At 40.7% G+C, this 15741-nt stretch overlaps 1 protein-coding gene across 1 annotated transcript in view; it reads right to left on the bottom strand.

Moving 5' to 3' along the window:
• LOC139730271 (uncharacterized) overlaps positions 1-15741 on the bottom strand; it is an 83369-nt gene that overhangs the window by 21827 nt on the left and 45801 nt on the right. The window contains exons 27-41 of the mRNA XM_071641150.1: positions 15276-15521; positions 14018-14218; positions 12513-13100; positions 11153-11314; positions 10451-10612; positions 9470-9631; positions 8318-8530; positions 7213-7551; positions 5913-6272; positions 5215-5445; positions 4455-4608; positions 3835-3993; positions 2707-2971; positions 1868-2164; positions 1160-1304 (exon numbers count right to left, since the gene is read on the bottom strand). Coding sequence (XP_071497251.1) covers positions 1160-1304; positions 1868-2164; positions 2707-2971; positions 3835-3993; positions 4455-4608; positions 5215-5445; positions 5913-6272; positions 7213-7551; positions 8318-8530; positions 9470-9631; positions 10451-10612; positions 11153-11314; positions 12513-13100; positions 14018-14218; positions 15276-15521 — 3684 coding nt within the window. The remainder of the gene's footprint in view (positions 1-1159; positions 1305-1867; positions 2165-2706; positions 2972-3834; positions 3994-4454; positions 4609-5214; positions 5446-5912; positions 6273-7212; positions 7552-8317; positions 8531-9469; positions 9632-10450; positions 10613-11152; positions 11315-12512; positions 13101-14017; positions 14219-15275; positions 15522-15741) is intronic.

Raw genomic sequence — 15741 nt, forward strand, 5'->3', positions numbered from 1 at the left:
TTATATCAAAAACAAGAATACAATTTGCAAGGAATCAAAGACTGAACATTCACCTTTCATCTCTTAATCTCTGATGTTCATATATGAAATATTGCTTTCAGTTGAAAAATTTTCAAAAATCTCCCAGTTGCCATTCTATAACTGATCCCTGAACTGGAAAAAAAAAACATTTAAAAGATCAAAGTTTCTTTCTCTCTATCCACTGGCAAAGTTTCATAGCATATTTCTTCATATTTCGAGCAGATTCAGTGAACTTAGATATCTCTGGCTAATCATGCAGCAAAACAGAGATGTAAATTTATGAATGATATGACGATTACTTCGGCAGCAAATTCTCCCAGCAATGACATGACATTTCAATTTTTCCCATCAACGTGATTTCAAATCAAGAAGCTTCTTATTACTCGATGAAATCCATTGATGATCGATAGGATGCAAAAAAGCCAATATGTAGTTGCCTCAATACCATGTTGAGAGACAACTGGATGGAAAAGGGTCACAGACAAATTGAAGCGAACTGCATTGATCTGAACTGAACTGAACTGAACTGACCTGACCTGAATTGAATGGAACTGAATGAATTGAACTGAATTGAACAGAATTGAATTGAACTGACATGACTTGAACTAAAATGAACTAAACCAAATTGAATTGAACTGAACCGAGTTGAAGTGAATTGAATTGGATTGGATAGGACTAGATTGGACTGGATTGAATAGTACTGAATTGAATTGAATTGAATTGAATTGAATTGAATTGAATTGAATTGAATTGATTTGAATTGAATTGAATTGAATTGAACTGAATTGTTTCACGTGGCTGCTAAGGCAGTACTGGACAATTGTAAGCAAGCAAACATGGAAGTGATGACTTATAGTCTCCTCAGAAGGACTAGGCAACAAGGGAAAAGTGTGTCTTGCCTAGGGGCAACACTGCTGCAGAAAGAGGACTGGAACAAGGAACCTCAGAATGGACAGTCCACAGTCTTTAACCACAGAGCTAAAACAGCTCTCCCTCCAGAGATGGATGGAAAAACTCAAATCCAGTAAAACGGAACAGGGTAGAGACATGAGATGTGCGTGGCAAATACACTGTAGGCCTAATGGTGCAGGTGCCATAGCTACAGTATGTCATGGGTAATTTCAGGCAATAGACTCACCCTGTGAACACTGACAGGAGAAACTCGCCACGCCATCCAGGCATGTAGAATCATGCAGGCACGGCTGTGAAATACACTCGTTCACATTTTCCTTGCAGAATGAGCCATTGAATCCTGGCGGGCATTGGCACGTGTACCCATTTACCTGCATACATTCACCAAGGGAAAATAATCTGTTAAAGCTAAATGGAAATCCAATGAAATAATAGAAAGAATATTAATATACAGTCATACCTGTCAATAGCCACCATCCAAAGGAGATGAAAAAAGTGGCCATTATAGACAGGTGGCCACTATAGACAGGGTCTTAACATGCCTTTTCTCTCAGAGGGAATTATTTTTAGAGGCCACATATGGCAAGGGGCAACTATAAGAGGTTTGACTTTTGTAGCAATCTGTTACTAGAGATTTGATACTAATGACAAGGGCCATTTCTATAATAGTCATACAATGATGTGTGAAATCTTCATAACTTTTTAGAAAGGTAAATTTAAACAAAAACTTGCAAAATAAGTTCTTGAAATGTGTATTTTGGTTGTTATTAGATCAATTTTTTGGTTAATTTTATAACATTGATAAATTGCTTATTTTCCCCCCAATAGCTGGCTCAGTGGTCTTACAAGGTTTCAAGAAAAGATGCAGAAGGGGATGCTATTATAAACATAACCAACAGAAAATTCTAAAGGCCTGCACTGGGCAAGCACAGACCTGGTCTACACAGGTAGCTCCATTCTGGCACTGGCTATCAGCACACTCGTCCACATCCTCCTCACACACATCCCCCTGGAAACCGTCCAGACAGGTGCAAGCATAGCTCCCTCCTTCTGGCGTCTCCCTACACCTCCCTCCATTCAGGCAGGGGTGGGAGGAGCAGGCGGGCGTGTCCACCAGCTGGCAGAAGGGGCCAGAGAACCCGGGCTGGCAGGTGCAGTGGAAGCCACCGACGTCATCGTGGCATGTGCCGTTGTTGTAACAACTGTCAGCCGTGCAGTCATCAGTGTTGATCTGTGGCAGAGAAAGGTTTCACTTCACCCAGTGTGTTTTGATAGGCACATTTGTTAACCCTTGATTTTGCTACCACACGCATTTCCCATAGACACCTGCCCGAGTATACTCGGGACTCGTCCTCAACGGGTTAATATGGATGCATGCTTATCACGAAGTCAGTAGGTACACCATACTCTCACTTGCAGCACAGATAAAAACAAATATGCACATACTCACTGATGCGATGTCAAGTATTCTGTACATCAAAAATAGATTCTGCAATTTGAGTATTAGAAGCATGAATATGTCAACTTAAATGATTTCATATCATATTTTGGGACTGCATTTTGGAAGAATTTACTGAGAAAAGAGTGTACATGGTATTTTGTCTTCAATGCTACACATATTTAGCTTTACAAAGTTTACTGCTTTTTTGGGTGACAATTTACACAATATCAGTCTTCCATTTTATGTTCTGATGGCTAGATGGTGAGATACCAGCACTCATCAAAGATGCCATATGATGCATACTAGTATCCTCCATATCTCCATGTTCTCACCTCACAGTTAACCCCCTCAAAGCCAGGCACACACTGACACAGGTAGGAGCCCGGTCGGTCCACGCAGGTCCCGTTGTTGCGACACGGCCCTGACCTACACTCATTCACATCCACCTCGCAGTGGACACCTGAAAATCCCTCACTGCATCGGCAGAGGTAGCCATCCACCATGTCTTCACAGTTGCCTTGGTAACAGGGGAAGCTGCTGCACTCATCAACATCAATTTCACATCTGTTCCCAGTATAGCCCGATAAGCAAGTACAGCTGAATGTAAAAAGTGGAGAACACACTGATCTGTAATTCCTGGACTTATTTCCTGTTCACTTAGCAATTGATTTCAGTGCAATCGCAAGTTGCAAAATTGCAACTAACACAGGGCTCACAATGATTCAGTCAACATACAATGGCAATGGTTTTTCAAGAGTTGTGGTATTTATGATTTGACACATGTATGTGTCACATTAACACAACAATTATATATGATATGAAGGGTGTGAAACAGAGAAAATAATTCAACTAATTAATTTTTTTCTGCCTACGGTGTAGGACCCCATTTCATAAAAAGTTACTGTAATAGCAACTCTTGATGGAATGGCAATTGTAATGGTACAAGAATCCAGCTTCCTGATTGGCTGTTGCTACGGGAAATTGCCATATATCAACAAGACTTGCTATCCTAACATCTTTCATTAAATGGGGCCATGCCAAGTCTATTTGTTTCTTAACCAAACAGATGCATTGTACACTGCATTTCAAATATCTTATCAAAACCTACTTAGCCTTGTTTGCTGATTAGTACACACACTGTAGTACTTTCTTTGCCAACTGGCGCACATATGTGGAAACTAATTGTTGATGAATAGAGATTACCTAATCCCCCTAATCCCTATTGTGCCACCCTGGCCTCTCTGTTGGACCAATGATGCACATTGTCAATTGCCTGGGCCTGCCACTTTTACAACTAGGTAAAGTTTGGATGGATTTCTAAATGCTGATGAAAACACTTAGCAAGTTAAGCCAAAAGCCCTAGCACATACATGTAACTGGTCAAATAACAATCAAATCAGACTCTATATTTTCCATACTCCAATCGATCATACGGAAAGAGAAGACACAGCATGACCCACCTAAAACCAGTTCCAGTGTTGGTGCAAACACCACTATTTGAGCATGGTGCATCAGCACAGAAGTCTATTGCTGCTTCACAGAAGGTCCCTGAGTAACCTTGGTGGCAATCACAGACGAACGCGTCCACACCGTCCACACAAGTTCCGTTGACACAGGGACTGGAAGGGATAAAATAACATAGTGTGGTTATAATAGAGATTATGCAAATTATTGATTGCACTAGTATAGGTATTTGACTTTTGTCTGATAGCTCATTTGTTGCTAGCATGTAAAACCTGAAATTTCGATCAAACACAATTTTTCAAAACAGACTAATTCTTGACTGCACTTCTTGCACATCAAACATTTTAACCCTTTGAGGAAGAGTCCTGAGTATACTCAGGCTGGGGTCTTTGGAAAATGGAAATCAGTCCGTCCTCAATGGGTTAAAGCTGCATCTAGAAAATGAAGTAGAAAATAGAGGGCCTATGCAACAGTGCTGCTGTGTACATCTAGAAGCTAGCATTTCATTTCAACAGTGTGATCAATCATAACATGATTTCTCACTATCCAGATATAATGACATATCTAGACATAATGACAAAATTTTGAGGGAAAAAATGATATTTTTCTCTTTTACCTAGAGAGGCATTCATTGATGTTCTCATCACACAGTATTCCAGCAAACCCAGGTGCACATTCACAAGAGAAGTTTCCCACCATGTCCAGGCAGGTTGACCCATGAAAGCAGGGCTCACTTGCGCACTCATTGATGTCAACTTCACATCTAGGACCTGTTTAAACAAAGACATCATGTTAACACACACAAAAAGAGACAACTTCAAGGTGATCATCAGCTATGAATCAATGACGATCATCCTCTCACTTCTGAAAAAACACAGAATAACCAACCATTCAAAAAAAGAAGACCAAAAAAATGAATATTTTGATGAATGAGTGAGAGAAAAAAGAATTTATTCAAAAAACAGATTCTCATAACATGCATCATGACATTAAAAATATTAAATTCAGACAATCACAATGGTAATTGTTTCACCAAAAAAAGAATCCCACTTAAAATATGAAAGTTATGGAATTCATAAACTTTGCATATTCTGATAAAACTTTAATAATCTAGTTTGTCTGAATTTGAACATGCTGTGGAAGTGCAATGGAAAGCTTAAATAGTTTCAGAATTTTGAGTAACTTTTCATGTACCGGTATACATTGTATCATTAAGTAGTTTGACTTTTTATAAACTGATTCAATAAATAATTTGCAAAAATTGCAGCATTTCAATTTCTCTAGTACCAGCTGTTAGCACCATAATTATTGTAACACAAGATAACAGCAAATTTCTTTGTGAAACAGACCCTACGAGATTGAGGTGGTGCTCCTACCTTGGAAACCATCACGACAGTGGCAAGAATACCAGTCGACCTCGTTAATGCAGGTTCCTCCATTCAGACACCTCTCCTCCCCTTCACAGAAATCGAACACCTCGGAACAGTCCACTCCCTGATACCCAGGGGGACAGACGCACTGGAATCCTCCAATCACTGACAGGCAGGTAGCATTGGCACTGCATGGCTGGGTGGCACAGAGATCCACGTTTTCCTCACATGTTGGCCCTGGGCAGACAGAGAAATAAGCAGTCAAAAGTAAATTTGCGCTCACACAGAAATGTCTGTTTCAGATTTAAATTTGCACTGAAAAAAAAGGAAGTAAAATAAAAAATGGCAAACAAAATGGAGCACTTTGTTAGTAATCAACTAAAGAGTGGCAAATGTTACTTTCTTTAATACAGGACAGTGCTGCTGCTTGCATAGAACAGAAAAAGTGGAATTCTTGCGGTGAAGAAATTTGTGCGCATTTCACACAACATGAAACTAAATAAAAAAATGATAAAAACACTCAAATCTTTTGCTTGTCCCATTTAATACTATTCAAGAGTTTGATTCCGTAGAATTAACAATATGTAAAATTCATCATCACGACCACAGCAAAAATCACTCCTGCAAAAATGTCTAGTTTTCGAGTGTCATCACAAGATTGGTGCATAACAGTGTATTCATAAATATCGTTCTCTATCACTCACCTGTAAACCCATCTGCACATGTGCAATTGTAGCTATCAATTCCGTCCGCACAAGTTGCTCCATTTGAACAGGGGCCAGAGGCACAATCATCTCGGTTGACCTCACAGTTTCGACCTATGAACCCAAACTGACACTCGCAGCTGTAGTCCTGCCCTGGGTCCTCGCCGAGCGAGCACACCCCGCCGTTCTGGCACGGCTCATCATCGCAAGCATTCTTCTCTCGCTCGCACAGCTCCCCAGCATAGCCCGGGGGACACAGGCACTCATAGGCATCGCCGAGATCGAAGCAAGTCCCGCTGTTTTCGCAGGAGTGGTCGATACAAAGGTCAACATCTACTCCACACTCAGGGCCAGTATACCCTACAAGTGAAAGGGAAAGAAATGGACATACAATGAAAGCTACAGAGTGAAAAACATGATATCTAACAGTTCTTGGACAAGAGGGAAAATGCTATTTGCAGTGTTACACAATGTCTGAATTTTGTTATTCTTTTTCAATTTTACTATTACACTAGGATTCAAAGATTTTCTATACTCTCTTCTAAATATGCATGTCATGATCAGACAAATGAATATCTGTGTGCAGTCGTCACAATTTCATAATCATCCAAACTCTGTACAGAGAGATGGAAATGAAAGTCCTTGCTGCTTCACTTTCTTGTTATGGGATGACAAAGTATAATAACAACAGTGATGTTTCAGGGATTTTTTTTACTGTTTCTATTAAAAGCAAAGGTTCACAATTTAAATAATGTTCATGGTAAAAAGTTCCAAAATTTTTGTTTCATCATTATCTCAGCAGGAGATTCAGGTAACAGGAATGCATACACTGCTATTGATACAAATGAAAGAAAAAGGACATATCTTGTAGTAGTCAATATTGATAAGAAGCTTTTTTTTTTAAAGTGTGACAATTACTATGAAAACAGGTGTAAATCTGATTGCTTCAACTACTGTACTCCTTTTGTTTTGAGACTGGGCCACATAACTGTAGACCAAGAAAAAAGAACCCCAATATAGATTACCCCATTGAAGATGGACTGATTTTCCTATAACTGCATTTCCCATTCACCCAAGCCCAAGAATACTTGCGACTAGTCTTAAACGGGTTGAGCAATGAACATAATAATCACTTTTCTCACTTCGCTTATTGACATACATGTCATTTCATACATGCTTCCAAAACCTCCACACTGGGAGTTACTCCATATGAAAGTTACAGTCATTCGCACCCACACTTTCCCCTCTTTAAGGTATAATCATTCCAAAAAACATAAAAGAAAAAGATTGCAATACTCACCAGGAGTGCAGATGCAGCTGAAATCATTCACCTCATCAACACACATTCCTCCATTCCTGCAGGGCTGACTATTGCACTCGTTGATATTCCGTGAACAGTCCACACCAGAGAAACCTGGTGCACAGTCACATCTGAAGTCGGGGACCTCACCGGGCATCTCTCTGCAGTCACCATCGTTAAGGCAGGGGCTCGGGAAGCACGGCCTGGTGGCAAACTCGCAGCGGGGGCCATGGTAACCGTCCACGCACTGGCATTCCATGTCGGTGGTTGAGGGGATGCAGCTCCCGTTGTTCAGACAATAGTTGTCGCAAAGAATTGTGACCGTCTCGCAGTTATCCCCTGCATGAAAAAATGAAATGACTTCTTCAAACATAAGCGAAGGGTGCTTCTCTTGCTGATGATGTACTTTGTAAGAGGCTGGGCCTTACAGTAAATGTCAATATTTTCACGTGATTAATTTTTTTGCGCTGTGCAGCTCAAGAACACATTTGCAGGTTGTTGAATTCGTGCTGTGCAATTGACAACCCATTCAAACTGTGCAGAGAAAAATAATTGCGAAGATATTTTCGCGTGTTTTAGAATTCGCGCCAGCCAGAAGTAGTGTGAAATACGTGAAAACTTATGTACCACGAAAATTTCTGCGTTTACAGTATTCTTAGTCTCAATTCTTGTGAGGGGAAGGTATGGTTGAAAAGAATTTACCTAAAATGGAATGAAAGCCAAATCTGGTATGCAAAAGAGGGCAACAAATATGTAACAAGGGCATGGCAAAATTCTTGGTTAAGCACCCTTGGATAAATCAAATCTTATATCCACTACGCTAATTCCAAGCTGGGCATAACTGCTTGTCATAGACAAATAGGGAAGCATTTCATTATTTAAAGATGTTGTGCAAGCAGTAACACTCCATTCTAGTAACATGGAATGTCGCAATTTTGATGTGGTACCTCATAGGCACACAGACATGATACAGTGTAGTCAAGTGACTGAAAGATAGGATGCTGTGTAGAAACTATTATTTTGTTTGTTTGTTTGTTTGTTTTTTGCAAAGACAAGCAAGCCGATAGAGAGGCTCATATGATGAATTCATGATCTAGTTCCGCACCACTAAGTCCGATGGGACAGGAGCAGGAGTAACCGTTGATCTGATCGATACAAGTACCCCCTCGCTGGCACGGCTGTAGCAAGGCGCACTCGTCTATATCCACTTCACAGGTCACGCCCTCAAAGCCAGGTGCACAGTTACATCGGAAGCTGTCCACGAGGTCAACACAGGTGGCGCCATTTTGGCATGGCTCGGACACGCATTCATTTGCGTCTGCATATGAAGAAGCAAAAGTCAAATCACTCAATTGTGAGTAAAGAAACAAAAATAAACACAAAACAAAACAAATCTGCTTGAGTATCATTCAAAACAAAATATCTGGGTCACAGAGGAAATTTTTGCTTGGAATAGCAACGTGAAAGAAATCTAAACTATCAATGTAAAATCACTTCTTTTTTTTTCTTTACGGGCTGGGGTCAAAGTTTCATGTCAGTATCTCTATCAAAGCATTCATGGGAGAATAAACAATAGATATCATCTTTTTCTGTGATTACCCACAATAACCTTTTCTGGTGGTTGCAAACTAATGTTTTAGCCTTTCTTGTGGCCTCTGTTGCCTGCTTAACCCGTTGAGGACGAGTCCCGAGTATACTCGGGCAGGTGTCTATGGGAAATGCGTGTTGTAGCAAAATCAGTCTGTCCTCAACGGGTTAAAAAGGGGACATGACAGCTGTGTCGCAAAGTCCTACCAACAACAACGTCAGCACAGACAGACACTCAGAAACATACAACAGCCACAAAACATGCGCTACAGCAGAAAGTGGGAGTTTAATACTAATAATTTTGTCTCTTATTTCAACTGCTCTTGTTTCATGTTGGTACTAGTCACTATTTGCAAAGGTCACAAGTTAAAAACAAAGACAGAGAGAGAGAGAGAGAGAGGAAAGACACTACCTTCCCATGTAGATGATAGTGTATGCTTTAAGGGAGATTGGATGGTACTATTTGAAGAAACAAGTTTTGGAAAGTAATTTTCTTATGGGTCCCTCAGTTTTAAAACGCATTATCATCAAAAGCAGTATTATTCTTGATGTATGACATGGCTAAATATATTTGCTATTAAATCTCTATGTAGATCAAAACTTTTGGTGACTGATTATCATTTTGAAACCCTTCTCCCCTGAGCTATGCTGTATGCAAGCTGACACAAACCTGTGCATTCTTGAATATCTTGAGCCCCACGGTTTGGTGTGCTCAGGTGATCCGGACACGGATCACATGACCTCTGCTGGTGCCGACTCTGGAATGAGCCTATGGGGCAGGTTTCACAAGGAACGAAGCCAGTGATGGAGAAGGAACCAGGCTGGCACCACTCTGGAAGAAAGAGGAGGAAAAATTGCAAAAGTTTTAAATTCTCTGAAGAATTTCACCAAGCACATCTAGACTTTGGATAAAATGCTGCATATTTCTAGCTTCAAATAAGCTAAACAATGTCTCACTTAGACTTATCACTCAAACAATGCATCTGCGACAATTATTACTGAAAACTGTTCGTGCCTTTACAGAAGAATTCTTAATAAATGCTGTGTCTAGTCCAAGTTATGACAAAAACCTCTGCATTTCTATTTCTCAAGCATAGCTGTGCATCTACATTTCTTCCTTGCAATCTTGTCTCCTACATGTACAACCTGTAAAATCACAGCGTATTTCCCATGGACATTGAGGGCCCTCAGCATAAAGCATCCTCTAACATTGCTTTAAAAATCAACTTTAATACATAATGTTAGTGCACCTTACAGTTCAGAGCATCCTACATCTCAGCCAGGTCTTTGGACCCATCAATACTGGGAGTTACTGTAAAACACAATATTTTCGCGGCATGAAATTTTCGCAAATGGGAGCCGACGGCCTTATTCACAGCAAGAAATTTTCGCGAGTTGCCTCTAACATTCAATGCATATACACGTAGTGTAGAAAGATCTTTAGCGTGCATTTTAATTTTGCGAAACTTGACTCTCGCGAAATTCACGAAATTAAAATGCACATGAACATTCCGTAAAATAGAACCTGGTGGAAGGCGTATCAAGTCTATGGGCTTTTCAGAATTCAGTATGGAATGGTTTAAGAGTGCTTCATGGCCCCTTCTGAGGAGCAAAAATTGCAAGTATGAAAGTGAGTGTAAGTACTGCTCACCAAGGCACTGGTCTTGTGAAGAGGCGGCGGTATCCATGGTAGAGGTACCATTGGGGCAGGGAAGGCATGATGCACTCATGGGCGTCGGCTGGTAGGTTCCCATCTCACACGCCCTGCAGGGAACCAACCCTGAAGTGGAGAAGTGGCCAGCCTCACATATGTCTGTTGATGAACAAAGAGAATCTAATGCAAACATCTTGATTGGTTTTAATGGTGTGCTGATGCAGTTTGTAAGCATTGTGAAATAACATATGAAAATGCTATCTACTCTATTTTGTGTTCATGTGCATAAATGATTGGTACAATTGTATCTACCCTGTCATTTTCTTTTCCATTACATATCTACATGTATTGTATTCTTTCATTCAAGGCAAAGAAAAATTCTTCTTTTTCAGCTATAGTAAGGCTTAACTTACTGTGCAATTATTCATACTGCAAATTCTAAATCAGTCAGCTACCAGCATGTTGACATAAATAATTTCTTTCCCTAAAAAATCTATTCTCAATAGTGGCGTATCTTTTGCAAAAAGCAAACATACTTTTTGTTGTTGTTGTTGTTGTCGTTGTCATTGTTTGTTTGTTTTTTTCAATTTTGTTATCACTCTCAAATTCTGGTTTCGGCATGCCAAAATTCTAGGTTGAAACAGGTGTCACAATGGCATTGATGCATCAATATCCCCTTCCCTGCACCAATTTGCTGACCTTTGCATTGGGTGGCATTGATGGAACCCTCTCCCTCTGTTGACTGGCCTTCCTCACAGGGCACACAGTGACTCTGACCAGCAAGCTCCTGGTAGGACCCCCTAGGGCACAGCTGGCAGACTTTGGTCACTTCGTCGTAGAAAGTCCCAGCCACACAAGGCACTGTGGACAGGTAATAGACAAAGGTATACAATATATACATCTAAACATATACCTTTTCATACATATCAGGCAGAGACATGACTAGGATAATGTGAAATGCATCTCTGTATTAAACTTCATAGAACGATGCAAAAGATTCATTCTTCACCGATCAATGTAATGATTCTCTACTTGGTTCTGTTTATTTCTGAATTCATCCAACTTCCATAATGACTGTGTCTTCCTCTTTCCCTTTTTCACTCAACTTTCAATTGCATCATACAGCTACATAATTTAATGAAAACTGGGGAGCAAATGTAACTTTCAATTGCATCATACAGCAACATAATTAAATGAAAACGGAGGAGCAAATGCTGTAATATGCAAATTCACTTCACATTTTGTGTTGGGTTTTATAAATGAAAGGAATGACAGAAGTATCATTGATATTGGACACAAGAAAAGCAGAAAGTTATCCACATGAATATGAATATGAAGTGATGATCTGATGTCAACACAGATTAAAGTCATCCACAAATGTGTGCACAAATCTTTACGAAATGTGATTTTTTTTTCTCCCCAAATAAAATCAGCAAAACATACATAGGCGCAGTCAGACTGGCAAAAGATCACGAAGTTCAAGATCGCAAGGTCTTTGTGATCGTTTGTCGTCCAGTCACACTGGCAGCCAAACTTTTGATCTTTGGGTAAACAAATTTGGGTCACTATTGAAAAAGAAAAAAGAAAGAGTACACTGTCTGATGGATAGTTATTGTGACATAACAATGAATACCTAGGCATCACAATGGCCATGTGCTTCGGAAGCACCGCCCGCAAACAGGTGGTGGACGGGTCATGTGACAACAATCGCAAAGTTTCAATTTCTAGCAGTCATACTGGCAAAAGATTGAGAAGTTTGGCAGGGGTGGGGAAATACCCCTAGTTGGAGTGGGAAGTTTTGCGAGAAGTTTTGCGGAAACTTTGCAGTCACACTGGCAAAACTTTGAGAGCTTAAAGATTGCAATCTAAAACTTCTCGATCTTTTGCCAGTCTGACCGCACCTACTGGTATCATCTATAATTTATTAAATATTGTGGTGTTGCAACACTAATGCCTGACTCTATGCTAGGAAGCTCTAAGTCTTCATTGTTTTATGGTAAACATGTTTGTTGATCTAACATTTAGTTGTTCATTTTTTTTCTGAGGAAGTATAATTTACCACACTGAAGGTCCTCATTGTCTGCTGTAAAGCCATGGTTACACAAGACCTCAGAGTAGCCAAAGGTCAGGGATGTGTCGTCGAGCGTGAGGTTTGAGCCGGGAACATTGAGAGTGGGAAACGTTCCAGCATCAATCTCATCCTGGATGACATCAGACATCGCCATCATCAAGTCTTCCGCTTCGATGGCTGCATCAAAGTTGCTCAAGCTAGGGTCCTGGTTCACATTCGTCACAAAGTCCCACTCCACTGACACCACCTGTTGGGAGCCCACATCTCGCCTGGCTCGATTCACGTCGTCACTCCGCGCCGACATTGCCTCCACTCGACTGCCCGGCACCCGAGAGGAATCATCTCGCCTTCGCCGACGTCGGCGCCGTCCCGAGACAGAGGATATATCTCCGCACGTGACTCGCACGTTTGCCACGGTGCACTGGTTGGTCTGGGTGCAGATGTCGCTGAAGTCTGTGTTGATGAGAATCTGCAGGAAAGCAGCAGCTATTTCGTCCTGAGTTTCCTGTGTCCCACAGCTACCAGTGAAGTACAGGAGTTCACTGGGAAGATTGCTTCTCCCCGGTCTTCGTACACCTTCACAAGAATCACAAATTGATCCTAAAGTTAGACTTAAATCAGCCTCATGCGATTAATCGAGGGCAGAAGACCTCCAATTGTTATTTCTGTATCATTGCTTTTCTTTACAAGTACAATCAATTCTGTTGGTAAATTTGCTGCTGTTGAGAAGCGAGTTGGAAAACATACCATTTATATCATCTTGTAGAATCCTTTTTCTATAAGACCTTGTTTGATGCTTCATCTTCTTTGTAATACAATTGACATCATTAATTGTATTGTTGGCATCACCCTGTTCCCGATAGGGAGGGGCTTGACAATCTGCGGGGCATTTCATGAAGCATTTTGTCTGACATCTTCGGCGGACAAATTTGCTCTCAGCCAATCAGATGTAAGGATTTCAGTAGCTTTTAACAGTTTGTCAGACAAAATATCTGACAAAACGCTTCATGAAATGCCCCCCTGTAGTACAGGCTAAAGATGTTGTAGCACATGCTTGAATTTATTTCCATTATTAACGACGATCACTACTGGCAAATAATAAGAAGCTATTACTGTTTCATTGTAATGTCATCCTATCAATCATTAGTTGACCAATTAAAAATAATCAGCTAACACAAACTAATTAAAGGTTTTGAGTATCACTCAGCTTCAAGAAATTTGAAAGTTGTTGGTGATATATACCAAACGAAATTTACCTTACTTTTTGGCATTTGTGACACATTTGCTGGTTGAATAGGAACTTGATACTTCCATCAGTTTGCTGATTTAGTTTTTACTTGTGAAAAACTGAACATTTATACGAGACTGATAAATTCAGAGGGAGCAGGGGGGAGGAGGAGGAGGAGGAGGAAGAGGAGGAGGAGGAGGAGGAGGAGGAGGAGGAGGAGGAGGAGGAGGAGGAGGAGGAGAAAGTAGTGGAGGGGCAGACTTACGGGAGCAATCCGGAACATAGGCGTGAGGACTCCACAACCCTGAGCTACCGCACACATAGTGCTCTGGTGGCCTCCTGCTGGGGGGAAGTCGGGGGATGTCAAATCTTACGTTGCAGTGGATGCTGCAGAAGCGACCGTACGCCCACTGGTCACAAGTCAGGGCCCCGTTGCTGGGGACATCCAATTCTTTGCAGGTTACAGCTAAGTGAGTAGAGTACAATGGCAGGAATAGACACCAACTGACACCAGCTACAAGTAGGACTATCAGTTGTTTATTCAGTGTTACAAAGTGCATTGGCAACAGTATCTGCATGCATTTCTTGATTTCATGAAATTTAAAGACATCGCCTCCAGTCCCGAACGCATTATTTCATTTCTGCTTTAAGTTTTATTACTGCTGTTATCTCGGAAACAAAACCTTCCAAGTATTTCAGATATGATTAAACAAGAAATATACATGATGCAGACAAAGAAAATAGTCCTGAATTAAGCTAAAAATGAGTGAAGTAATGAGAAAGCAATGTAAGAGGGAAAATATGAATCAGCCCGCTACTAACACCTTTTTGAAATCTTCAGAAACTTTGCACAGGACCCATCTGGTTCGTCCCTTTAACTCTTTATGTGCCACGTTCACACTTCCGACTCAGTCGAAGGCGTGCCAACTTTGCATATTCTGCTCAACAAACAAAGCCGCCAAGACCGATCGATAAACCGCTAATTACTGCTAATCCCGCGGCACAATGAAAGCGTTTCTCGAGCTTTTGTTCCTCTCATATACGGCTTGCATTCTATGTGGTGATCGACTATCAAGCAATGTTCCTGACTAGATTTGCTCGTACATTCTAAGTTCCTGTCACGGTTTTATGTGCAAAAGTCATGCCTTTACAGTAATGTAGCAACTGGTCATTCAAAAGAAAAATTGAAAATAGAGTCGTCATACAATTTATATCGAAACAAAGTTTGGCATTCCTCTTTAACTTTGCCTTCTATTATGCCCATCTTAACAGAAATTTGTAGAAGTTATACAAATTTGAAAAACAAAATTCTTTCTCAAAGCGTGACTATCTTCGTGTCTCAGAATAACGTGGCACACAGGGGGTTTCCACCATGGCACATAAAGAGTTAACAATACCATAACCCTTTCGATCTGTGCCAGGGACATATCAAAGACAGTGTATACAACAATACAGAGATATTAAAGGAGGCATGTAATGGACTAGTCAAATGATGAGAAGCAGCAAAAGTGAGATTTACTTACGCATGATTTCGACGGAGAATTCACAGCCCACTGTCTCGCCGTTGTCCGTGTTTGTGGCCTGGTAGTTCACCACATGCCGACCCCATGGAAGCAGTGCCATGTCGTTGTCATAGTTACTGGTGATGAGGAGGTCGTCCCCTGTCACCTCGATGAAGATGGGTGGGTCCCATGAGACTTCTGTAAGGGTTTCACTGGTATTCAGACTGATGTCAGGGGGACAGAATTCTACTACAGGTGGGATCTCATCTGTGCAGAAACAGAAAATAATCATGTTATGAGTTTCATCTACTAGTATAAGGCATTATTGACATTCTTTAAAAGTGTGTTATTTTGGGGTTAACACATATCACTTTACTCTCTTCTCTCTCCAACCGTTATTAAGTTTCATTGAAATATCCATAGTAATGTAGTGTTTTAAACAATCTCTTGATGCGGTATAACCATGGACAGTGTGTATTATCAAAGT

This window comes from Diadema antillarum, unplaced genomic scaffold, assembly GCF_040938485.1.
Source record: "Diadema antillarum isolate AM-2024a unplaced genomic scaffold, OU_Dant_1.0 seq00000300_RagTag, whole genome shotgun sequence".
Lineage (NCBI taxonomy): Eukaryota > Metazoa > Echinodermata > Echinoidea > Diadematoida > Diadematidae > Diadema > Diadema antillarum.